The sequence below is a fragment of the Xiphophorus hellerii genome, chromosome 18 (genome assembly GCF_003331165.1).
Source record: "Xiphophorus hellerii strain 12219 chromosome 18, Xiphophorus_hellerii-4.1, whole genome shotgun sequence".
Lineage (NCBI taxonomy): Eukaryota > Metazoa > Chordata > Actinopteri > Cyprinodontiformes > Poeciliidae > Xiphophorus > Xiphophorus hellerii.
The window spans coordinates 21,873,637-21,899,267 of record NC_045689.1 but is presented as its reverse complement, the minus strand read 5'-3'; the positions used below and the strand labels follow the sequence as shown (position 1 = coordinate 21,899,267).

General features: G+C 38.6%; 2 protein-coding genes across 4 annotated transcripts in view; one reads left to right on the top strand and one right to left on the bottom strand.

Moving 5' to 3' along the window:
• Positions 1-5,222, top strand: part of cbl (Cbl proto-oncogene, E3 ubiquitin protein ligase) — a 46,152-nt gene extending 40,930 nt beyond the window's left edge. The window contains exon 16 of the mRNA XM_032546112.1: positions 646-5,222. Within this exon, the coding sequence (XP_032402003.1) occupies positions 646-941 (296 nt within the window). The 3' untranslated portion in view covers positions 942-5,222. The remainder of the gene's footprint in view (positions 1-645) is intronic.
• Positions 5,223-7,637: 2,415 nt separating this feature from the next.
• mcamb (melanoma cell adhesion molecule b) overlaps positions 7,638-25,631 on the bottom strand; it is a 40,030-nt gene continuing 22,036 nt past the window's right edge. Inside the window, exons 2-16 of one of the 3 annotated variants that reach the window (XM_032546113.1) lie at positions 17,381-17,511; positions 17,064-17,292; positions 16,886-16,953; positions 16,708-16,795; positions 15,705-15,884; positions 15,169-15,299; positions 14,598-14,715; positions 14,403-14,518; positions 14,070-14,211; positions 13,820-13,944; positions 12,999-13,143; positions 12,576-12,695; positions 10,849-10,972; positions 9,797-9,908; positions 7,638-9,679 (exon numbers count right to left, since the gene is read on the bottom strand). In XM_032546113.1, the coding sequence (XP_032402004.1) occupies positions 9,677-9,679; positions 9,797-9,908; positions 10,849-10,972; positions 12,576-12,695; positions 12,999-13,143; positions 13,820-13,944; positions 14,070-14,211; positions 14,403-14,518; positions 14,598-14,715; positions 15,169-15,299; positions 15,705-15,884; positions 16,708-16,795; positions 16,886-16,953; positions 17,064-17,292; positions 17,381-17,511 (1,832 nt within the window). In that variant the 3' untranslated portion in view covers positions 7,638-9,676. Of the gene's footprint in view, positions 9,680-9,796; positions 9,909-10,848; positions 10,973-11,374; positions 11,417-12,575; positions 12,696-12,998; positions 13,144-13,819; positions 13,945-14,069; positions 14,212-14,402; positions 14,519-14,597; positions 14,716-15,168; positions 15,300-15,704; positions 15,885-16,707; positions 16,796-16,885; positions 16,954-17,063; positions 17,293-17,380; positions 17,512-25,631 lie in introns of all 3 variants that reach the window. The other 2 variants (XM_032546114.1, XM_032546117.1) reach the window with 2 other exon arrangements.

The following is a 25,631-nucleotide window of genomic DNA, read 5'->3' as shown; positions in this document are numbered from 1 at the left end:
TAGGTCTGTGAAGCAGAAGCATTTTTTTTGTATCAGTAATCTTTCTGTGGTTTTCCAAAGACACACAAAGCATAAATTAGGAGTATGCTACTCGCTTACTTATTACCTGAAAATGTTACCTTTTTTTATACTTAATGGAGAAATTAAAAGCAGGCAAGTTTCAAGATTGAGCTCCAATTTCACCATCATTTGCTGAAGACATTGTCAAATCTGGTGAAGGTGCGATAAGACAATTGCATGTTATGCCTTTGCAAGCCTTGAGGTTTAGCCACAGTGGAGGAAGTCTATTCAGCATTTGTTTCTTGATTTCTCACGGTGATGTCTCTGTGCTGGGTTGACATTTACCACACACGGGCATTCTGCATGTTTGAATCTGTGAGCCAATTAAATCACTGTGCGTCAAGCTGACAAGCTCGCAGATTATACCCGGCCCTCTCGCAGTGCTTTGTTAAATGTCACTGCAGTGGAAAGCTGAAAAGGTTTCAGATTGTGTGAAAGGACATGTCTCTTTCCTTAGACTTAATTATAATTACAAACCATCTTTTAAGTGTAGCACCGTTTCCAGTTAAATAAATTATCTCTTCATGTCGACCTTTAGTTGCTGTTTAAATCCAAACACTTCCTCCTCCTCTTTTTATTCCTCAGCTGCTTTAGAGCCAGCAGAAGCACCGGAGAGACCTCCAAAGCCGCTGCCCAGACGGATCAACTCGGAGCGCCGCCACAGCCCCGTCCCGCCTGTGCCCGCTCCGCCCAACGGCGGCGCAGCGGGCGGGGAGGCCAGCCCCCTGATCAGCAGTGAGATCGAGCACCTTATGAGTCAGGGCTACTCCTACCAGGACATCCAGAAAGCTCTGATGATTGCACAGAACAATATAGAAATGGCCAAGAACATCCTGCGTGAGTTCGTCGCTGTTCCCTCCACCGCCCACATTTTTACATAGCAGATTGTGGCGCCCACGAATCGCGGTTTGCTCTCTTTGCCCTAGCTTGGCTCAGCCTGGTTTGGTTTTGGTCGCCGCAGACCGACCTTAAAAGCCTACTGCCTCCAGGACTACGTAAAGTGCTGCCTGACACCCTACGTCCCCCTGCCCCTCCCACCGAACCCTCCTGTGGTTTCTGTCCTGGCTGTTACTCAGCAAGCTTACAGTATCTGCAGGAATCTGCGCCAGGCACTCCATGTGCTTTCAAAAGTCTCATGCTCTTTTTTTTTTTCTTCGAGTGTTTGGTTTCAGGAGCATCTCCTCAGGACCGCCCAAACGCGGCGACCCGAGACTTTCATAGGAATCTGCGGAAGACAAACTCTCATCTTCCATGTTGAAGCCTCTCGCTGAAAATATAATCAACACCTCACAAGGAAAACTAAAAGTGTATGTCTATATGAGAATTTAATATATAAGTAAGTATATATTAAATGTGTGTAATATATACAGTACGTGCATAAATAATATGTGAAAATGGTTCAGTTTGGAGGGTTGCTCTTGGTACCACTGCAGAGGGTGGGGGGGGGACAGGAGTCGGATTACGGGAAGACAGGAAGGAAGAGGAAGGACGAATCGGGCGTCTTCCTCACCAGGATGCGTTAGTCAGCAGAACCTTGGAAAACGTGCAGCAGAGCTTTTCATCTTGACTTTAGTCGGATACGGCCTTTAATTAACATTGCTTTGGGTACTTCTTTTTTTTTAACATAAAAAAAATCAAGCGTGTCGTTTTGTTTGTAGCATGATGATGGTTTCAGGTCTGGACATGTTGCTGGCTGCTTGTGTGTTTTGTGTACGTGAGCATGGTTGCCTGTGTGTGTGTTTGCCAGACTTTTTACTCCACTCGTCCTGCTCTCGGATGAAGCCCCTCCCTCTCCTGTCCGTCTCAACATGAATGTGTGCTCCAGTCCGCGTACTTGGACTCGCGCTCTGTTAATGTACTACTGCTCTAAGTTATAAGGCGGGGCCTGGTGTAGCTGCAGAGGTGCGTCCCTCAGCTAGCAGACAGGCTAGTTGTTTCGTGATCTGTGGTGGCTCACATGTTTTCTTTCTGTTGTATGAACTCACTGGCTGGTCCGGGTTTCTGTCTCCAGTCGAGTCCAGTGTTACAAAACAAAAATGAGAAAAAATACATAAATATTGACTTACTTTGATAATATATTGTTGTTATACGATCATAAATATTGTTGGTATAATTAATTCAGAAGTGTTTCACTGCTGCTATTATTGTTAGTGCTAAACAATTAAAGCCTTAAATGTACATTTGTGAATACTCTGTTTAACCGTCATCCTGTTTCTTTAAAGTGACAGTATCCTTTGTCTTTCCAGTTCATAATGTAGCATACTTGAAAAGTATACGCAGCTCGTGAGCCCGCAGCCGTCTCAAGCTGTCGACCTGTTTAGTATTTTTAACGTTTAGTTCTGCTCTTTCTTTAGTATATATACAAGGTTCCTGCACGGTTGTTGAAAAGTTTGAAATTAGATTTTTACATTTACAGTTTGAGATATGTGTTTGAGTTCCTAGACTATCATAGGTATTTCCATTATCTAAAAGATAAAAATCTGAATATCAGGAAAAAACAGGCTTTTTATACCTTAGAATTTCAGCATATTTAAGTAAAATTCACAGAATAAATAGTAAAGGGCTATTTCAATGCCTTTTTGGTAACTGGCTCTGCATGATTTTAGATATTTATATAATTGCAATACTAATAATTGAACACTGTGATAATTGAAATTACCTATATTTTCAGCACTTTTCTGTAATCATGAAAAGCCCACCACTCTTTAAGCTTTCCTGTATAAGCACAGCATGAGTTCTGCTACTTCATTCATTCAATTTCTACAAGCAAGTATAAGATTAAATTACATGTAGGATGATACAATTCAGATTTGACCAGTGTAGATGTTTTAGATGTTAAGAGACCCATTCAATGTTGGTCCAGAAGCCAAACACTGAATCTAACAGGTAACTAGGACGTACGTGGGTTGCACGTATACTTCCATGCTTTTTAAAGGTGGAAAGATTTATATATGTCCAGCATTACTTCTTTCTTAAAAGTGCAAGAAAAGGTGAAGTTGCCACCTTTCTGCCAATTGGTTGCCAGGGCTACATTGCATTTCTTACTAAAATAATTGTACCAGGTTCTTTTCACAGCATTTTGGACCCTCTGCCCTCAAGGTCAGGGTTCTGTGGTTCCTAAGCTGGGCAGAAAAAACACAAGCTAAATTAAATCATCTGATTTAATTTAGCTTGAAATCCTTTGTAGAATTGAAAGTAACATTTGTATTTATAAAGTGCACTAATGGTAAAAATTTAAAAAACAACTGGATTCTTAGTTGATACAATTTGTGTTGTTAGTGTACCTTTTTATTTTTTTATTGACTTGCTAAAACATGTTTACCCAAATGATATTTGGGGGTAAAAAGAACCTACAACCAGTATCTCAGAGATTGGGAATTGAATGTTTTTCACAAACTTTGATTTAAAGAGAAGCACAAACTTGATCCAGAAGCCCAAAAAACTTTGAGCAAGTCTTTTTCCCCTCTTTAAAATCAACCAACTAGTTAGTGCTCCTTTAGTTCTCTTGTGACTAGAAAAATGGCCAAACCAAAAATTACTCTTTCAATGAATAATAGAAGAAACCATCTTTAAGCCAGCCTTAAGGCAGTGGGCAGCAACATATATAGGCCTTATGTTTCAGAGATCATGAAAAAGAGTTGATCAAAGATGACCCAGAAGCCAAAAAAGCAGCGAAATAACCTTTTACCACTCTGCGAAATTGGAAGCCAACCTCAGCGTTGCATAATATAGAGATAATATAAACTTAAAAATATGTATAGTAGTAATAATAAGTAAATGATTTTTACTCAATGTTCCAGAGCTTTTTCTTTAAAAAAAAAAAAGCTGAAAAAAATGAGAATCGTTGCCAGTGGGAACCTTGTGTATATTAACAGTAATAAAGCAACCAAAAATGCTTTTAAAGTTTTCGGTAAAAGACGAATGCTTTCTGTTGAGCTTTGCCTTCTCGTTGCTCTGAAAAGAGGAGCGAGCGCCGAGGCTTTTCGTAGCGTAGACTCATGGGTACGCTGGCCCCGCCCCACTGTCTACGGTAAAAATCAGTATTTGGGCCGACTGTAACAACTAACTCAGGAATAAATGCTGTCAAAACGCAGAGCGGACTCATTAGCACAGACAGCAGCTCACCTGTGTACAGCGAAAAGTAACTGCTTCTTAGTCACAGACTTGCACATTTTGTCTTTGTATAATTTTTCCAGTGTTCGCAGGAGCAGAAACAGCAGCTTTTTACTTCCAGGTACTCTGAATTTAAAGGATATAGTCACACAAACAGCTTGTAGGTACATTAACTTGAGGCTCTCCCAGTATATGAAGAATGTTGTTTTTTTTATTATTATTATTTTCTGATTGGGAGGATGCCAATTAGCCCCAGTTTGTCTTCACCTCTTCCGGTTGATGCTGTGTGTTGACTGGAAGCTCTCTCTGCGCTGTCTCTAGTTCTGTTTCATGTTTATTTCCTAGTTGCCTTGAGAAACTTCTTGAATGATGGATGGTGACGGACTGGGGAGATCCGCAATCCTCAACACTGTACCGATGTTTCAAGACGGCGTCTCATTATGTATTATTAATTAACCTTTATTTTTGCACAGCATACCGATTTGTGCTTTGATACTGTCACTCTAAAGAACAGCTTATATTGTATACAGTTAAAGAAAAATGTCATTTTTCTGCATTCCTGTGCATTTTGTCCCAAAGGTTTTGTTTACTTGTTTGTTTTTCTTGACTTGTGCCATATGTTTAGAGAGAGAAAGAGAGAGAGAGATCATCACCAACGTCCTTACTTTTGTTTTTTAAAAGGCCTTGCTATTCGAGGAGTGTTCGTGGGTCTCAATCTGTATCTGTTGGTCTTTGAAGGCAACATAGTGCAGTAATGCTCGCATCGATCTGTCCTCTGCCTCTTCAGCCGCATCTAGCCTCATCCCTCAAACGCTTCAGTGTCTTTTTTGCTCACTTTTTCCAGATCAGTTCTCAGCCTCTGGATGCTCCAGATGCTCAGTGCTGTGCAATTTCAATATTCAGCCAGGAGAGGGGGCTGTCGTTCTAATTTCCCCCCCCCAAAAAAACCTCAGTAAAAGAAAAGGCATTCATGATTTTTTTTAATGGTTTTTAAAGCTCATATCAATTTGAAAGTATGCACATTGCTGTTAATAAAAGGTTAAGCAACAGCTTCCTGTCTTTTTTTTAATTGTTTTTTACATGGATATCAAAAGGAAAATTAAAACCAATGGAATCATTACGCAGTGATGAATTTCAATAGTTTATTTTTACTTGTTTTATTGATTATAACAAACTAGAGCTGGATGATAAATCAATAATATGTATTGTGATACACACTCGATGAATATTAATAGATAATACAGATATCGCTTAACTGCACAGCATTCTGGGAGATGTAGGCAGAGAACAGACTAGCAGTTGTCTAAGCTAGGTCTTGAGAGGAACTCTCGCTCTTTGCTAGGTAACTGGTTGTTACCTAGTAACAACCAGTTGCTAGTAACAACCAGTTGACTAGCTTGCTTAGCTGCAGTTTCAGGTTTCGCCACAGTTCACCATAACTGCTTAAACGGCGTTGCGTGAAAAGTGGATAAAACAGGAAAGGTAAAGTCACCAGTTTAACATTATTTCAGATATTTAAAACAAGCAAAAAAAGTTAACAGGCAATCATGAATGTAGACTGATATGAAACTCTTATATCGTGGTAAGTTCTTCAGCCATATCGTCCAGCCCTAGCTTAAAATTTATGAAAACTAATATTTGAATATTTTATTAGACCAGTAGGCATTTCATTACCTATTATTAAAGGTATTACTACTTGCTTTTAGACACGCATGACTTTTAATGAGTGAAGCATTTTAAAAAGGTAAAATATTAATGTTGGATGAAAAGTAAACGATGCAATTGCCACTGAAATTTACCTCAAAATTAAATAAAAAAAAAATCAGTCTAAGTGAGAACTCTGTGCAGGTTGTTAAATGTTTAAGCGTTTTACTCCAACTCATTGTTTGTTTTTTGCAATTTTTAGAACTGTCAGATAAAAATAAAGCGATTTTTAAAAAAGTGTTCATTTCATTACTTTGCTATAGAAACTTGATATTTTGATATTGTCATTTTTTCTGAACTGAAACCAAGAAGGTTGGAAGAAACTTCAGGAGAATCTGTCTAATAAAGTGGTCCTAAAATAACAAAACAGCAGAAATCCTCCAAAATGTATGAAGAGGTAAACTACAGACAAAATTGATCACTTGAGAACTACTTTTGTTTCATATGCTGCATTTAATGTTTAAGCTTCTCGTTTTATAATGTAATTGGTAACTACATTATAAACCAAAATATGATTTGACCGCCGCCTTAAGCGGATCAAATGACAGTCTTCTAAGACGTTTATGCTGGGAAAGATACAGCTAAGAACCAATTGCTCATGCTTACAGCAGCAAGACAAAGATGCAACACAGATTGTGACAGGAGGGTGAAGCATTTACTGATCTGAAGATTCAATTCATTTTCTTACATAGATTATTTAATCTTGTATTTAGACTTTATATATCCCATAAAGAGGACACCTTCCCTTAAAATACATGATTTTGTGTGCTCAGCTGAATTCAGCTGCTGTTTGTCCACTAAGATCAATGATTATTTAAGCTTTTTATTTTTCTTATGAAGATGTAATCAGATTACAAACATCATGTGTTTTATTGACCAGTCCAGACACAATGAGGACCCAGGAGATTGCTGCCATGGGCAGTTAGCAGCGTCCTTGATCAGTTTTGTTAGTAATGTCCTATATTTTTCTAAGTGTTGATGATTATCTTCACAGTGCTATCTGCTACAAATTGGGGATTTTTTGATTTTTTGCACTCTTCTCCTGACTCAGTCATTTGAATGGTGAGATCACATTGTTCCTTTATAATCTTTAAAGTTTACAATTAACCAAATGCCAGTAATGTCTCACTAAGACAGCTGAGTTTTATTTCAGTTTTGAAAATGATGCTTGTCTAAAATGCCCAGCAGAAAATGAATGAATGAATTAAATATGATAAATGAATGACGCCACGTAAAGCCTGGCGGGCCTCCAGGCTAAACATTGCTTATCTATTTAAGTCTTTTAAAAATGTTTGCACTTTTTAAGATTTTATATTTGGTGTCCAGATATCAATCTTCCAATATTTCAATAACACATAATTATCAAGTGATATTTTCAAATTTCTTGTCAACTTGAAACATTTTTGAACTCAAAAACACGACGGCCCGCTGGATGAATGACTGCCCTGGCACCCAACCACCAGAAGCTTAGCAAGTCTTCTGGGGGAAACCTTAATAATGCTATTCTTAAATATAATGTTTTCATTTCTGAAACATTTCAGGCGTTGGGGCCACGTTCCGCTGGGGTAGATCCAGCACTCACTGGAGGGACCGTGTAACCCTCCTGACCTGGAACTCTTTGGGATCTCCCTGGATGAGCTCGAGAGCGTAACCGTGGAGACGGATACCTGGGTTTCCCTCGTGCAGCTTGATCTCAGATAAGTGGAAAACCATGAATGCATGTTTCAACATTTGAAGATGTTAAATTAATGTTAGCACTCTTAATTTTTGACCATCTAACTTTATTTGGTATGATTTTGAAAACTAAAAACAATAAATGTTTTGGTAATTACAAGACACGTAATAACTCAGAGACACTTAAAGGCATTTCAGACAACCAACGCTGTTTACCAGAGTTTCTAAATGCAGAAGGAAGGAAGTATATGATGACATGATTGTCTTTAAACTGGAGTTGTTTAGTCACAGTCATTCCCCCCTCCTCAGTAGTACACAGATACTATAGGAACCAACATGAACACAAAACACTTACATGAAGAGCAGTTGTTGGTTTAAGGCTTCGGGTCTGAGGGGGTTCTGTGTCTCTTTGGGTTAGATTAGCTCAAGTTTCAGTTATTACAGAAATGCATTCAGTGAACAGAAATGTGTGTGAACCTCTCCTAATCTATTTTTTCCTTTTCTCGTAATGAAAAAAAACAGCCGTAGAAATTAAGTTCATTAGCATACAGTTCCATTAAAAACATGTCATACTGGAGAAAAACTGCATGAATACACACACAAAAAATAAAAAACAAAAATCAGTGCATGAAAAATAAATAGGGGGAAAAAAAAACAGCACAAAATGTGGAGTTTTTGCAAAGCATCTGGATGTCATATCTAGGAAAAGAAATGTAACTATATGACCTGACTAGTGGCAATGCAATAGATCTAACAAATAAATCGGATCAAATGTAAAAATATACAGAGAACAAAAAAATAGAAAAACATTACCCAATAGTTCAACTTCTTCAAACTGAGTGATGCGTCTTTAAATAACCTGCATGTTTGCATTTAAAGAATAAAAAAGGTGTAGCTGAAGAGGTGAGGCATCTCTTAACTTTCAGTGTGCAGACTGAAACATAGCAGAAAATGAACAAAACAATCAACAAATCGAGCTCCCGTTTTATCTCCAAGAAGCACCGAATCATAGAAACACTGTCTGGATATATATATTTTTTTGTTGTTGTTTTTTTTGTGTGTGTTATTTTAAATAAAGAAATATATACATAGACTATAATATGTACAGTAACTGAGCTGCATCATTCAGTGGATTACACTGCTTGAGGTGATGCTACGTCATACAGCGCGGACATATTTAATGGCACCCATGGTAAAAATGTGCAAAGAGCCTCAAAATAAAGCTCTTTATTTTGCAGTAGAACTATTTTACATTGGAAATCTTCAACATTCAGCAGCTTGACTAGACTTATTGAAGATCATTTGAGAAGGTTGGTTCTGTCTCCGTGAAACAAAGATCAGTTGTTTTGTTCTTTCTATCACTGTCCAGTGACAATGTTTTATTTAAAATCTGCTGGTAATTCTGAAACCTCTGCTGTATTTGACATTGGGTATGAGGGGCAGTTTTTTTTTTTTTTTTAAATCCTAAGGTGTTTTATCATGTTCAGAGAAGTACTAAACACAGACACAAACATGGAGGATGTATAATTTAAACAGCTAAATAAAGACACTAATTTTCCTGGATAAAAATAGACATTCTCCCAAATATTAGAATTTTATTCATTTATTTAATTATCTGAATAAATTTCCTTGAAGTAAGCACTGGATTTCTCACAACTTTTTATTGTGAGATTATGTAACCTGAATAAAACAGCAGTTTATTTTAAGGCTTTTACACACTTTTCTCAGGGCAGACAATGAATTTGTCCAGCCCTGTATTTAAAACAGACCCTGTCAGCTTTGTGCTATAATTCTTGCTCCACAGACAATCAGCAGTATACAAGGCTTGCAGTAACGAGACAGACAGTCAAAGCTTGGTAAGCGTGTTGTGGAGTTACATCATGGAGCTTGCAAATTGTGTTTCATTTCAACTCGAGGAGCATAGTGGACAGCAAGTAAAAAAAAAATTAAAAATTAAAAAATCCTTTCACTTTGAACTGTTTGAGTGTCAGCTGATTATCTCCATGATGTGAAACTGAAAGAAGGAGCTTTGGTGGAGACTTGAAGGCATCTGGGGGTCTGAGCCTGAGAGGGAACACCAGGAGCAGCTTTCTCACCACCTCACTTCTGAACATGCAGGTTCTCATCACTCCAGAGGATGAACAGGAACATTAACACACAAACAGGCGCAAGGAGAAACAGGGATGCGTTAGAAAAACATGTGATCCGATCAGCAGAACAGCACTGTGTCTGGTCCAGGATCTACCTGGTCGTTGGGTAGCTGTTTTTCTCCGTTGACCCCGAGCAGAATCGCCTCCTCTGTGTTGTCGCTCTTCATCTCCACCACAATCTTATCTTTGCTGGACTTCTCTTTAGTGCTTGGTTTGGACAAGAACAGGCTCAAATAAGTGACTTAAGAATTGTTTAACAATGTCAGTCATTAGGAGGCTGTGAAACGGTACCTAATGTGGATGTTGCGCTTTTGTTGCTGAAAAGGATCTATTCTGCATGCCTTGACTAAATATCCTTGGCTAAAGAAAATATACTTGTCTTTCAGTTGCAAAGAGAAAAGGAAAATATAATGCAAATGTTGGTGGACAATCGATTTATTAGTCTGCTATTTAAATCGAACTGAGCCAATATGATATTTTACCCAAGGACTTTTTGTTTCATGTGACCAGACTTATAATCTTTAATTATAACAAGGAGCCCTTCCAGGGGTCAGTTTGTTTTGTAGTTTATGCAGTGAGACCAAAACAAAAAGGGTGTGATGGAAAATTCACAACACAGCTGCTTGTTTACCCGATAAGCTCGCATACAGAAAAGGTCTGAACAAAGGGGATTTTGCGTCTCATCACGTCTTTAAAGTTTGTGTGCTACTTTTGATATTTTCTCGAATGAATAGTGTGCGTCTATTGGGATTAGGTGTGTGGATTTGGTGAAATTGGAGCTTTGTTTGATCATGGCAACATCTCTGTGAAAACTTTTAGCAGTATCAGATTTTCTTTAGTTAAATGTTTCCACTTAAGTTGTAGAATTTTATTAATGTAGTTTAATACAAACTTGGTAAAACACTAATATTTGCAGTAGCGTGGAAAACTGGATTTAAATGTTAGCAAATAAGAATACAGAACTTCTGTCCTGTTTTTAAAATTTAACAGAAAAGTTTATTTTTCCAGCAGTGTTTTATATATATATAAATATACAAATCTACTTCTTTACATTAGACCCAACAGCAAAAATGAACAAAACCTAGAGAATCCCTTTATCTCTCTTAACAAATACAAAAACAGACAATTTAATTTTCATTAAACTTACAAGTCCTTTTTTCCTGATCGATTGCAGATCTTGCCTTTTTTGTAAAGGAAGTAAAGCACGCTGCCCAAGATGGCCAGAAGCAGGATACAGATAATGATCACTGCAATGACAACACCATAGCTTCCTGTTGAAGAAGAAGAAGCAGAAAAACAAATCAGAGCAAGTCGATTTGTAAAAGAGATTATGCTCGGAGTTGGAAGAGTCCGATGACAGGTGAGGGTGTGACAAAGCATTCAATAACAATACAGCAGTGCTAGCACCTTTCAGGTGATCTAAATCTGGCAACTCAGAAGAAAAAATGTGCGAAAGTTTCAAGTCTGCAGGAGAAGAGGTGCACTTAAACCAAAAACAAAAGGGAGAGTAAGCATCAAGCATGCGGAGGGACAAGTGGAGGTAATGGACAACAATGTTGTGCTCAGTAGGAAAGGAACGTCTGCTGGAAGAGAGTCAGAAAACTGATACGGTGGATAGCTAAAGGATGCTTTTTGGTTTTTGAAGAGGATCTGCAGCAACATGACGTACAAACCTTTTTGGACTTTCTCTTGTGGTTTGGGTGTTTCTGCTTTGACTGGGAAAAACCAAATGAGCAGAGTTATCAGAGGGTTTGTGGGTTAAATAACTGAATCAGCAGGGCTGATACACCCAGACACACAAACAGGCATTCCAGGCATTCAGCATGAAAAAGTCAAGACTAAATTACTTAATTTAAAAGGCTCTTATCTCTCCAAAGCTAAAAAAAAATATCTAGCATGAATCTTGGTCAGTGACCTGAGTCATTTCCCACAGTAGCCCTCTTTAATCTCATTTCACAAGAGAGAAACAAAAATCCAGAACAGCTTTCCTCTGAGGGGATGGAAAGTTTCCTGGCAGGGTATATGTTAAAAAAAAAAAAAAGAGACGGAGAAAAAAGCAGCATCCTGTGAAGAGGCTCACTCTGAGTGGATTCAAAGCATTGCTTCTTCAGTCATGTTTATATTTGTGGATATTTCTGTCCAACAGAGATGCTATTCTGACAGTTTTTAATATCCTTCTCTGTTTTGCAGATGCCCGCTTTTCAACCACATTATGATTTTCTCAAGTTTCTCAAATTTCATCTTAGGATAATCGGTGAACAATATAATTAAAAGTACATCAGCCTGATGTTACTGGTTGTGATTGTAATTCAACCAAAAATGACAGATTATCAACATGTATGTATCGAGTTATGTGTCTTTTTATCTGAGGCCAAAAACTGAGAGTTTTCTGTCATGTTACATTTAGGTCAACAAGTAAAACAATAGATTTTTCAGTATTGATTAAGAAAAAAAAAGTATTACGTTTTTTTATTATTATTATTATTATTATTATTATTATTATTATTATTATTATTATTATTATTATTATTATTATATCTAAAAGCCGTGCTATTTTTCAGAAGTAGAATTTGCTGATTATATTGTCTTGGTGATTTTTTTAAAGCTGAAACTTTCTGTGAAATACAAGGTTGATGTATTGGAAAGGCCAATGTCAGAATCAATGAAAGTGGACTGATTTCAATGGATGATAAATTGATCAGTGCAACACAATCATAATTTACAGAATATGTAAGGTTACAAATACGATACAAATAATTTATATTAAACATAGTAACTTGATGAGACAGATATACAGTAATAAATCCGTGATGATTACTGGAACCTTTAGTTTACCTTGATCAGGCTAAACAGGCGCAAAGCAACTGATCTTACCTGTGGATTTGGTTTTGGCAGCATTGGTGGATGTGCTTGTATTGTTGGTTGTGTTGGCTGCTGTAATGGTTGTTGGAGAGATTGTTGTGGTGGTAGTTGCTGGTGTGGTGGTGTGTTTAGCTGAAAGGGGGTGGGGGGCACAGATGGGAACACACTTCACGTTACAACATTAGGGGGAACGGAGGGGTTCACGTCAACAGCCGAGCAGCTTCACGACGTTGCCTCTTTTGCAAAGAGAACACACGGTGAAGTGCTCCAAATTACAGGCAACACTTTACAACACGTCACAGAGAGCTCCTGACCTTCAGACGAAGAATAAAACACAAACCTTGACACAGACAAGAAGGGGAAGGGCAAATGGGGAAGGAAGGGGCATCCAGACACAACAACAGAGCGGACAACGGGAATGAAGCAGGTACTCACTGAATCTGATGACGTACGTAACCGAGTCTTTGCCGAACTCATTTGAGGCGTTGCAGAAAACGGTTGTGTTTGAAGTGATATTGACTTGAACTTTGGCTACGCTCTTAGCACCCACACCGGTCATGTGATTTGAGGAGCTGATGATCTGCCACAAACACACATTTCAAGACAGAACAGTGTGGTTACAAAGGAAAAGGGTCAGATTTGGGTCAAAGGTTGTTTTGAAAAAGCATGAAAAGTTGGTTACTTGTCCCACCAATATCAAGTGAGGGCAGCTATTACTTTTGTTGGCATTTCGAGTAACTGTGGCGTCATAATTACTGAAAAACGAGCCAAATTCAACTCAAAACAAATTCTAACTGACACTGTTTTGTGTTTTGTGTGTCTTAGTGTATAAACCCCTGATTCATAGAACTTTATTGTATTTTTTTGTGAATTTGAAACAAACTTTTTATGAATTTTGGTATACCCTGATAGTGGTTTCCAGTCCATGCCCTACTGGGAATCTCCTGCTACCTTTAAATTTTGATGACAGCCTACTGGGGAAAAGGCATATTCCTGCATAATAACTTGACGAGTATCATGTAGAAGAGTTATTTGTCAAAAGAACAAATACCAGAACCAGTGATTTCCCTTTAAAGACTCAGGAAATAATCCATGCCATTATCTTCACCTGACCAGTTTGGATTTATGAGATGTAGATAGTTTGACTTTTGTCATAATTGACCTCGTCACATACTCATGAGTTAGGTCTGATAACTGAATCCTTTAAGCGTATGTTGGATTTAAAGCTAAAACTGAAAGACATTTCTCAGTAGTACCTTCCCATTAGTGGTGCCCCAGATTATATTGGGAGTTGGGTAGCTTCTGACGTGGCAGGTAAGTTCAAGTTCCCTCTCATTGGTCTCTTTCTCATTAAGCTGTTTTTCTATCATCTCTGGTGGGCCTGCGGAAAGAAAGACATGAAGCCAACACATTTGATAATCTTAACTATGAAGTAAAAATTCATTTAACAAGTAAATTCATCCTTAGAAAATAGTTCCAAATAAGCTGTTTTGTTGTCCAACTCACCCTGAACAGTAAGCTGTAGTGAAGCGTTGGCTTGCATCGCCTGAATCTCCGGTACTGTCACTACACAAACATACGTTCCTGCGGTGTCATACGTTACAGCCTTTAGGTTTAAATGGTGACCCTTTTCAACTTCTTTTCCATTCTGCAGAGAAATCACATCAAACTTACTTGCTGCCATTAGCATTTACGTAGAAAGCAAAGCATACATTAGTGGTTCTTAATGCATCAGACCTCTGCTTTTTGTAAGTAAAGAACAGTCAGTGTCAGTAAGCTTGTGGCGGTGCGACATATAATTGTTTTGCTGCTTTGTGCGAAACTACATTGCACTGTTACCTTAAACCATGTTGTGGTGGTGCTGAGAGATGATAAAGCATTGCAGGTAGCCGAAAACTCTTTCTTCCAGTCCACCGAAACAGAGCCGGTGGGTTTAATGACCACCTCATCCAGATCTATGCAACAGATAAAATACTGAGTACTGAATAAGTCACATTTATTGTTCTCAATGCAGATAAAATTAAAAGTCCTTACAGTTGACAAGCACTGTGGTGTTTGTTGATAATCTCACATAATTTTCATAGTCCTCTACGGTGCAGTGGAAAACGCCACTATTCTCACGAGTAACGTTCTCCATCTTCAAACTTGGACCCTTCAAAACCAAATAACAGTCTTATCAAACACAATCACATGCAAGTTGTTATCCATGTTTTAGGAACAAAGATAGTTAGAAAATAGACAGGAGTTAAAATAAATGAAATTTCCTCAGGTGTACCATTTTTAGGACATTTTTTCCTTCCGCTCAACTTTCCACTAATGCAGCCCCTAGCGAATCCCCAGCTTGTTTAGCAATAACCTTTTGTGGCGTCCTCTCATTTCAGAGGGTGTTAGTGAAAGACAGATGGACAGCTGCAAGATCAGCTACTGTGTAGGCCATAACATTTCTTTATTTAAGCAAAAAACATTTACATTTAAGAATATAATATAACATAATCAAATGAAATATCCATATTAGACTTGAATTACTGAAACTAATGAACTTTTGATGGCTGTTTAATGAATGTAGAGGTAGCACAAGAGTTATGGTGACAATCAAATTTCTTACCTCATTATTTTCAATTATGAAAAATTGGGATTCACTATTTCCATCACTGGCGCAGAGGAACTCCACCGTGTCGCCCTCCTTGATTTTACCCTTTGGGGATTCAACCCACAGATTTACTGTTGTGGGAGGATCTGAAACAAAGAAGGGAAGGTCAGACTTTAACTGGGAATTTTTAGCAATCAGAAAGATCCAGAAATGTTATGCCATGGGGAAAAAAATTATACTACTTCTCAAAACATAAGTCTCAAAGTTATTAAGCGACTATATGATTTAATACAGAAAACTAATTGACATTTTTATAACTTTTTAGTACTGTGGATTCTTTTCTTCTCTCAGATTACATCATTCATGGACAAAACTAAATTACACAAACCTCAAGAACATCTTGTAACTAAAATATGTTTCTATGATATGTAACTACTGTTTTAGTACAGGATCTCTAAAACAGATTAGTTTTACATCGCTTGAAATTCACCCAAAATGTCCAGAGCAGCTGTTGCCAGAAAACTCTCATATTTGAAGTCTGGGTTACTCACAGAAGACAGTGATGTTAATACTTTTGGTTTCAAGCATCTTCTCTGCTCCAGGAACAAGGAATGTGACCTCGCAGTAGAAAACTGCATCTTTGTCCTTCTTCTCCACCTTCATGTTCAGGTCACTGTTGACCGAATATAAACCACTTGACTGAGTGGTGACACTGTGATCCAGTTTCACAACTGGAAGACAAAAAAACATTTGCAAACACAAGAGATGTACAAAGGTAAGGCGCTTTAGAGCTGATTCACAGTCAGAGAAAGATAAATTCATTAAAAAGGAAAATATTGTTTGACATTCACCAGTTTCATTTAATTTCATGCGTATGTCAGTTTTATAAATGAGACTCGGCTCTGTTTCAGCTGTCCTCTGGAAACAACGACGGGTTCTTTGGCAAGTGTGAGACGGATGTTTTTGTGCTTTTTACATAAGTAGTGGTTCAGGCCATTTCTGTTTATTTTTGCTGCTGGTTTAAGTGAGCTAAGTAGGTTTGTTGTGCTGTAGAGGTTGTCTGGGGTTCTGATGTGACCATCTAGATGAGTTGTTGAGGCATTCTCGAAGGAAATGTGGCAGGCAGGCCATTCCTGTGAAGGTTCACCACTGTTTCATGTTTTCTCCATTTGTGGATTATGGTTTTCTCTGTGGTTCGCTGGAGTCCCAAAGCCTCTGTGTTGGCTTTGGAAGTATTTCCAGTCTGAGAGATCGATGACTTTGATCCTCATCTCTTCTTGAATTTGTTCAACACGTAGCACAATTTATTACTTTTTGAGGTGTTTTACCTTTAGATGGACAGGATCTATTTAAATTACTTCTTTGTAATAAGGCTGAGGTGTAGTTTACTAACTTGCATACCATAATTTTGTGCATCTTTACATAGCTAAACATCTTGAAACTGAAATCTTGGATAATAAGGCCTCTAATAAAGTACTGTACTGTGTTTTTACCACATGATCAGAAATGAAAACTGTACAACCAAATACAGACTTTGATGGAAGTGTGTCTCACCATCTGGAATATTGTGCAGTGGCATTTTGTCTCTGTACCAGGTGATCTTCGGTTTGGGGTGTCCATTTTTCACCTCGCAAGAGGCAATCTATGTAACATAGGAGTCCAAACATGAGGGTGTTGTCTGACAGTTTACTATTTTCTAATGGCTCATCTCTGTGATCAAAGACCTGGTTACCTTTGTCACTTCATCGCTGACTGATATTCCTTGTTCCACACCTTGAATTGTGGGATCCTCTGGTGTTTCTGAAAAGAAAAAGGGACAATGTAAAGAGAAGGAAGACAGGCAACAACTGACTGCTTAATGTAAATAGCTGTTTTTAATCTCTCAGCCATCAGAATGCAGTAAATCTTACTAAACACTTTCAGCTTTGTGCCTCCCTCTCCGCTCCCTTCGCCAATGATCTTGACGAAACAGTTGAACGCCACCTCATCGTCCTTCAGCTGCACATCCCTGATCGTCAGCACCACCTCTCCAGCGGTGGTATTCACCGTGATCCGATCAGAGTAAGGAGTGTTTTTCTCCACGGTGCTTTGAAGGCTGTCCTGGCTGTAGATTCGTTGACTGTCTTTTGAACTCTTTACCTGCAGGTTCACACACATCAGTGTGCATGTTAGGACAGCTGGTCATCGCTCTCTGGGTGTCTAGAGTAAAAGGTTTGATGACACTCACATAGTGCCACTCTATTGTCATGCCGCCGCTACCGCCAAAGTCGTCCGATTTGAACATGCAGGTGATCTGAGCTGGGTCTCCCAAAAGAACTTCCACTTTGTCCTCCATGTTTACCTCCACAGCAGCCCTGGCTGGAAGAGGGAAATGAAGATGTTTTTATGTCTGCTTTCCAGAACTTGGTTTACATTGAACCAAGTTTTGGATTCCAAAACAACAAAAAGTAAACATGTTGTTAAAATTTCTCTTTTAAATGATCATGACTGCAGTTTTTATAGAAGTCCACCACAAGTCAACATAGGTTAAACTGATATTCTTATCTTTGTGATACTAAAAACCCAAAGATAAGAATCTGAAACAACGTATACTGTGAATAGACCCCAGTTAGGCGTTTTGATGTGATTTACTTGACGTTCAAAATCATCCTGGTCGGGGGGGTCATGATAATGTTTGATTGTTTTTATCATATGTTCATTTTCTTCAGAAAATATTTTTAATGTGCCATTGTGACAGCAATTCTCAAAATATATATATTCAAAAATAAGAAACAAATACTTGAGCTGCAGTATTTTTGCAAAATTACTCATCTCCATTTATACTCAAAAGTCTAGATATTTTTTTATGTTTTCATATTACAGGCCAACTCAAAGTAGTGCAAAAGTATTAGTTAAAAGGGTTTATGTACTTATTACAATTTGAATAGTGAAAGATGAGGGATGTGCTGTACTCGACCCTCTTTCATAAATACTTTGGAAAACCATCTTTTGATGTATTTGCAGCTGAATGTATTTTCAGATGTAGTTTGACTAGAGACTTTTACCCATCCTCCTACTTTCCAAAACTAATAACTCAAGCTCACTCAGATTGCCTGTATCTATTTCCAGACCTTCCTACAGATTCTCACATAAATTCAGATCCGGGCTTCGACTGGTCCAATCATAAATACTTTGTTCTAAAGCATTCTGCTTCTTGTGTTTATTTTGACTTGCTGAAATGCAAACCTCTACCCCAATCTTTTACAGCTTTTAATGGCTTTTCTTCCAGGAATGCTCTGTATTCAGTTCTTCCCCAATCATCTCATAAAACTCCCTGAACCCCCCTGAACAAAAGTCTCCTAACATCATTATATGATGCCACCTCCATGCTTCTCAGTAGGGTTGTTGTGTTCAGGGTGGATACCCAGGGTGCGTTCTCTGCCAAACGCAATGTTTTACATGAAAGCCACAAAGTTCAGTTCTGCTAAATCCCAATAAAATGCAGTCTGGTTTGTTATAATGTGACCAAATGTAAAAAGGCTCTAGTTGTTTGAATTATTACCAGTAGTATTCATAAAAACTGCTTTTTACGTCAAATATGCAAATGCCCTTCAAATAAGGGCGAAGACGAAATTGTTCAGTTCTGTGAACAAAAGTGTTAAGACTGCCCAGAATCACCATCATCATCTTTATTTAATATTTTTGTACAAACTCAAGTAAGAAATGTAAATCAGTAAAAAGGAGGAAAGCCCTGATGGGCAAAAGAAGAAGAGAGGGATGCTATGGTAGGAATGAGAAGCCCACCCATGTACACATAAATGCACCGCATTCCAGCATGGCACCCTCACACAGGAAGAAAGGCCTGATTTACAGGCAGCATAGTAGCACCACTGTTCCTTCACGATCTGTCTGTGAGGAACCAAGGTTTTTCCCGCCTTTAGCTTCCCCTGAATTGACCGTCCTTTCTAGTCTGTGGGGACCCTCAAGTACACTTGGAGTCACATTGTTTGAGTAGATGCATAGGAGTTCGGGGCATAGAAGAAACCCAGTGACCTTCAGAGGTTTGTTGCTATAAATTGTGTGGGAATCTCCTCAATGGGCAGGAAAACACCACTTCATAGCCAGAACTGGGCGTTTAGCTTTTGCTGTCTTTCTGGCTGACTTTTGCTAACCATGTGCTTAAATATGCTATTTTAATTAATTAAGATTAATTATTTCTTTATTTGCTAAATTACCTCTGCACTGGACTAAAAGTAGAGAACAAGGTAATCAATTTCAAATGTTTTTAAAGGTAAAAATAAACCAGAAGTTTATTTACTTATGAAAGCCGCATTTTTCTTCTTGAAAGAAAATATGTGTATGTTGATCTTTAAAGATTTTTTTCCATAATATTGTATGTTTTTCTGTAATTGTGTGAAAATATAAAGCACATTTATTTTGTTTGTGAGCCAATCCTCTAATTTCTTCTGCAAAAACAACCCAGCATGCATTCCTGCCTCTTTCTGCATTAGCCCACCTGTCTCTCACTCAGCTGCATGTCGCTGTTTACTCCTGGCTAATGGAGCCGTATAGATGCTTTCCTGGTAAGAAAATCCAATTAGTTTCTACGACATAGACATTTCCTGGCCATTAACGATGGAAGAGCAGCGCTCTTGACCCACTTGCCAGGCCTCAACCCCCCCCACCACCTAGGAGGAACTGCAGCACCTACAAGAAAAATCCTGATCTCTAAAAACTCTGACAGCAACGTCACATTTCATTTGGAATTTGTCCAGCGTTCATGTCAGAGGTACCGCAGCTATTAGCACACATTGATTTATAGCCTTAATCAGTGTGACACAAAAAGAGCTGAGCATCCTATTTTTTTGGCAGCAGCCTCCTCATTTAATAACAAACGTAATTATTTACTTTGACTGGACTCTTATTGAATGTGGAGGCAAAACTACTCTCTATTTTCGTCATCTGTCTGTCGTATTACTCACATGATCAATAGTTGAAATCAACCTGTGATGGTTAAAAATGAGAAGTCCAACCTTTTTTCCGACCAGTGAATGCACAATAAGTGCAACAACACTTTTCTGTGTGGTAGTTGGTACTGGATGAAGTGAAAGATGGCTGTTTTCTGAGCCAGTGAGGCGTTTTTAAAAACGTATGACATGTCGAGATGCATCATTCAGGATGCAAGACGCCGAGAGAGCGCATCACTTTCAGCATGTCTTGCAGAAGTCTTCTGAGATGAAATAGGTTGCTGGGTTTCTGCTTTGCACAGATTTTTAAGTACTATTGATACTTTTGAGTAGGGAACATTGGAAATCACTGTGTGGATCCAAGGTGTGGATCCTTCACATTCCTCTGATGTCTGTTTCCCTAAAATGGAAATTTGTTTTCCACAGCAGCATCAGAGCCGTTTATTTATAAAGATCCTTTTAAACAGGGAAGGAGATGTTAAAAACAGTCAACTTAATACAGTACGGTAAAGTTTTTCTATTATCTTTCTCAAAGAATTTGAAAACCTACACGCTAGATGCTGACATAAGATGTAAATGGAAAAGTTTAAGAAAATAATGCTTCTCTCTCTTTCTCCCTCTCTTATGGTCACAAGCTGTGTTTCAGTTAACTATTAAATTGTTGTAATTGAAATTACAAAAATAAATTTGCTTAGCGGATACAAGCGGCCGAAATGGGTTTTCTCCGTAGGGTGTCTGGGCTCTCCCTTAACGATAAGGTGAGAAGCTCAGTCATCTGGGAGGGACTCAGAGCCGCTGCTCCTTCATGTCAAGAGGAGCCAGTTGAGGCTCGGGCATCTGGTCAGGATGCCTCCTGGACGCCTCCCTGGTGAGATGTTCCGGGCACGTCCCACCGGGAGGAGGCCCCGGGGAAGACCCAGGACACGCTGGAGGGACTATGTCTCTCCGCTGGCCTGGGAACGCCTCGGGATTCCCCCGGAAGAGCTGGAACAAGTGGCCGGGGAGAGGGAAGTCTGGGCCTCCCTTCTGTAGCTGCTACCCCCGCGACCCGACCCCAGATAAGCGGAAGAAGATGGATGGATGGAAATTTGCTTAATGGAAATTGCAAAATTGTGTGTTTTTTTTTTTTTTTTTTTACATTAGCCAAGTATAGACAAAGATTTGCGCACATTTGCAATGCAAACACAGCCTTTACACACACACAGCGAAAATGAGCAACATTAATGATGTTACTTAACCTGTCAGACATTCAGTTTGTGGTCAGAAGGTACTGGTTAAAATTAAGCGCTCATTTGTGGGGAGCTTATTGTTTACAGGATAGAGACTCCATCACAAAGCCAGTTAATTTTCTTATTTATCCCCAGATTCCTCTAACAGATGGTGTGGCCGACGCAAAAGCTCTGGTTCAAATTTCACTGGAGATCCTTTGTATGTGGGCCCCATCCAACTATGTGTCAAAGTTTAGTCAGTTTAGTGTCTCCTGAACAAATTCATTTGGAGTCTGGCCATCCTTTGCAACTTTACTTTATCAGTAATTCCCAGTATTAGATTTCAATGTAAAAAAATTTATTAACTGCATAAACTAAATCTACATTTTACCCTGCAGGAAGACAATGTTATATTTTAAAGCCAAAGGCATGCTCCAAAAACACAATAATGAAATAACTCCCTATAAAACATGAAGGCATTTCACAATTTTAGTCTAAAAGTTAAAACTTAAGACTTGACCGGAAAACGTCTTGCTTTTTACTTTATCTAAATGTTTGTGAAAATTTTTTCAACGTAGTTTTGTGTTTGCTGGAAACATGGACGTCACGGAAAATGGTTTAAAGAGGTTGGAAACAAGCGGATGTTGCATCTGGCAGTAATGGGTTGATGGAGAAAGGATGCAAGATATGAAAAATAAGCTTAGAAGATAATCAAGAGGTCAGAGGAAAAACCTAATATCTTCCTACAAGTTAATGAAAGAAAAATAAAAAAAATTTATGTTGCAAATCTTATGACTCCACAAAATTAGGTGCTCTTAAGGGTGAGGCATGCTAGAGCCTGCAGTGAGCACACTTCTTGCAGAAGATAAGATAACCCCAAGAGGAAGTCATTTCCAACAGAGCTTGTGTCCGGTCTTGACAGCATAATCAGTTTCTGTCAGAGATAACGAAGCTTTTCCTCACCTACTGCATGAAGAGGAAATATTCAGCCTTATTTTTTAAATGTTTTTATTTTATATTAAACACAATTACATTTGCAATTGTTCTTAAATTATTCTTCATGCCAGATGTCTGAAAGGCTTCAGACCGAGTGATGCTGATCTATTCCTGTCTCGGTAGAGTTTGGAGTTGATCACAATCGTTTTAAATGACAAAGCTACGTTGGTATCTTTTAACCTCTTCATCATCGCTTTTGCCTTGTGACACGGCGCTCCACCTCCAGGAGGAGAAGTTCAACGTTTTATCCACTGCAGCATTTATTTTTCCTCTCGATGGGAGGAAGGATTCACTACAGGAATGAATCCTGCCTTCTGTGATCCGTCCTTTAATTTCCTGCAGAATTCCACTTCTTCACTCGGCTCTTGCTGTTCTTATTGGACTGAAGTCGTTTACTTCTGGTCTTTTTCATCAAAGATATTTTACAAAGGACAAGGCCTCAATCTGCTTGTAAATGCGCTCACATCCACTTGCTGCCAGTGTTGAGGAAGCTCTCCAATGGTGGAAACACGATTCTGTTTCGCATCTCTCAGGATGAGACAGTCCTAAAGTCAGGCAGACCTTTTTGGACTTTTCTATAATCCGTCATTTCAACATGCTCTCCTTTACAAGCCTGACTTGGCCGGGAGGCTATTATTAAATTTATTTTATCACCTATTTTCTACCTTTACATCAGTCCTATCAGTGTCCAGAAACTCACTCAGGTATAGCTTTTAAACTCAAGACAGTTTCATTTCAATAAATATGGGAGACAATTAAGAGGAGAAGAAAAATTCTGGTTCTGGTTGTGATGGCAAGACATTTTTACTCAGCTACTTCAGAAATTCACTAAAACCTGAGTTTTCATCTTTGATCTTGCATCCTAGCCTACAGCAGGCATTGATCTAAACACGTACTGGACGTTTTTGGCGTGGGATTGGTGATCCATTAAGTTGCTTCAAAAGACAAAAGAACAATGTAAAATCGAGACGTGCAAAATAAACATTCTCCTTGCACATGTGAGGCCATTTTGATGACGGGTGCTCAGAAGAATACAATGACTTCAGCCACACCTGCTCCTCTTTTATAGCAATCTCTCTTTAATAGGGTGAACTGAGCTCATTCTGTCACAGGTCATTATGTCCTTATGAAGAGAGGAAACACTAATATGGTTGATTTGTTATAAAGTTACATTTTCTAAACAAGTCACAAGACTTTATATGCATCTGTGTGCTAATGTAAATATATAGTGAACTGAAGCTGAAAGCACATTTATGCCAAAACCTTCGTCTACGACTGTAATAACAAAAACAAAAGCGAAATTCGCCTCTGAGTGTTTTCCAGATGTAGCAGCAGTCATCTCTCTGACAGGCAGACTGATGAGATGAGGCGTGTGGAGCTCAAAGGATGGGATCTGTTTTGACTTTGTCCCTGTGATGCTTTCAGTAACAGTCGGCCGTCGACCTGCCGCTCACTCCGCTCCGATCTGGCACTGAGCCCAGACCACAGATGGCTATCAGCGAGAGGGAGAAGAGGACGCTCACCTTCGGCACATTAGTGGCAGATTACTGTCCAGAGCTCTAATTGATTTAGAAAGCACTGAGGCCTCAGCTCCCCATGAAGGCTGCATAATTACAGCAGCAAAAAAAGAAACCTCCTTAAGTTCCCACTTTTTGGATTCCTTTGCTTTTATCAAATATGTTTGACAGGCAAGTTTGTGTTATTGTTTCCTGCCACGAGAAAGGCGGTCAGACTGAAATGAACAAAGGTTTGAAAACTACCATGATTTAACAACAATAAGGAGGGTGTCAAACTCAGAACATGCAGTCTCTGTCATGTCATATTCCTGTTGTGTTTATCAACCGTTTCACACTAAAGCAAGTAATTACAGATGACAGAAAATGGCTAGAATGGAAAAAGCTAAAGTTGAGGTTGCAGTAAGCAGCCACATAGCCTCATGCAGAGGAAAGGTCAGTGACATGATTGATGGCGTCCAGGAATAATGTGCTTTTAAGGACCAAGAAGCGGGACAGGAGCTCAGGTTCCAGCAAAACAGTCCCAATTAGTCGAATAGGAGTTTTTGTTTCCCTGCAGAAACTTCAATTCAGATTGTGCCAGAACCCACAGCAGGATTTAGAACCAAATTGAAGATTCAGTATAAAAAAAGAACAATCTTTGTTCCTGAAAAGGCGGAGCCTCTAAGTTTTTAAATATGGTATTCAACTGATAACATTAAGTTTATAAAGGTCTTTCTATTGAACAGATACTTACAACACAACAATATTAATAAACAGTTTCCCCCTTCCATTTCCAGTTTCCTCCCATAGTATCTTTTCTAAAATGTATCTAATTTTATTACTTCTTCCAATTAACCCCCCCCCCCCAGATTGGTATCATTATATTTTACTTTTTTTTTTTTTACTTACTACTTTTTTGGATTACTATTTCTTTTCTTGTATAGTAATTTCTCTAGATTTACCATTCATCCCAATTTAACTATTTTTTGGGATTATTATTAATTTTTTTCAAATCTTCATATTAATCCAGTCTACTATTTTTTCCAGTTTAGGATTTTTATCAGACTGCGGGACTCATTACTTCTTTGGACCTCAGCATGTTTTCCAAGTTGCAACAGGATGAACCCACCAGAACGGTATGAATGAATCCCTCTCTCCGCCCTAATTTCAGTTTAGAACATCAATTATTTTTCCCAGCCTCAGTTTTAGGGATAGATCATTAAATAGTTTAATAGTTAAGCATTAACCCATTTAATAAGCTCAAATGACAGTAAAGTTCTTACTTTCAGGGTCTGTACCTTGTTTACAGACAGCAAGGTAAATGGTTACAATATCTTATTGGCAGCAGCAGCGTAATTTAAAAAGCCTAATAGACTGTGGCTGGTCCTGACGACTATCTTGTGTCTGATTTATAGAGTTTATTTTCAACGCTGAATATATTAGAAAACCTAGATGTGCAGGTTTTCTAGGTGTTGTTCTGCTCCCTTCTTTGTCCTCTGAAGCATCACCAGAGCACCAGCAGATTCATTTCAGATTTGTAACGGTTCTTCAGGCAGCGGGGGAATAACATTTAACCAAAAATAGCTCCTGGAACAAAAAAGTGATAAATACTTTGGATCTCAACATACTTCGGTGCACATTATGTGTTCTACCCTTTATGTGAAAGAGGTCAGAGCGATTATTCACGTGAAAATAAATATTCCCGATCCATCAGTTAAATAACATCTTCAGCAACAACGTCAATAAAATGTTAAAAACGCTTCTCAGCGCAAACAAAAGGTACATTTTTACAGATTTAAAGCTTGAATGTTGGGAAAGAGCCAAAAATATTT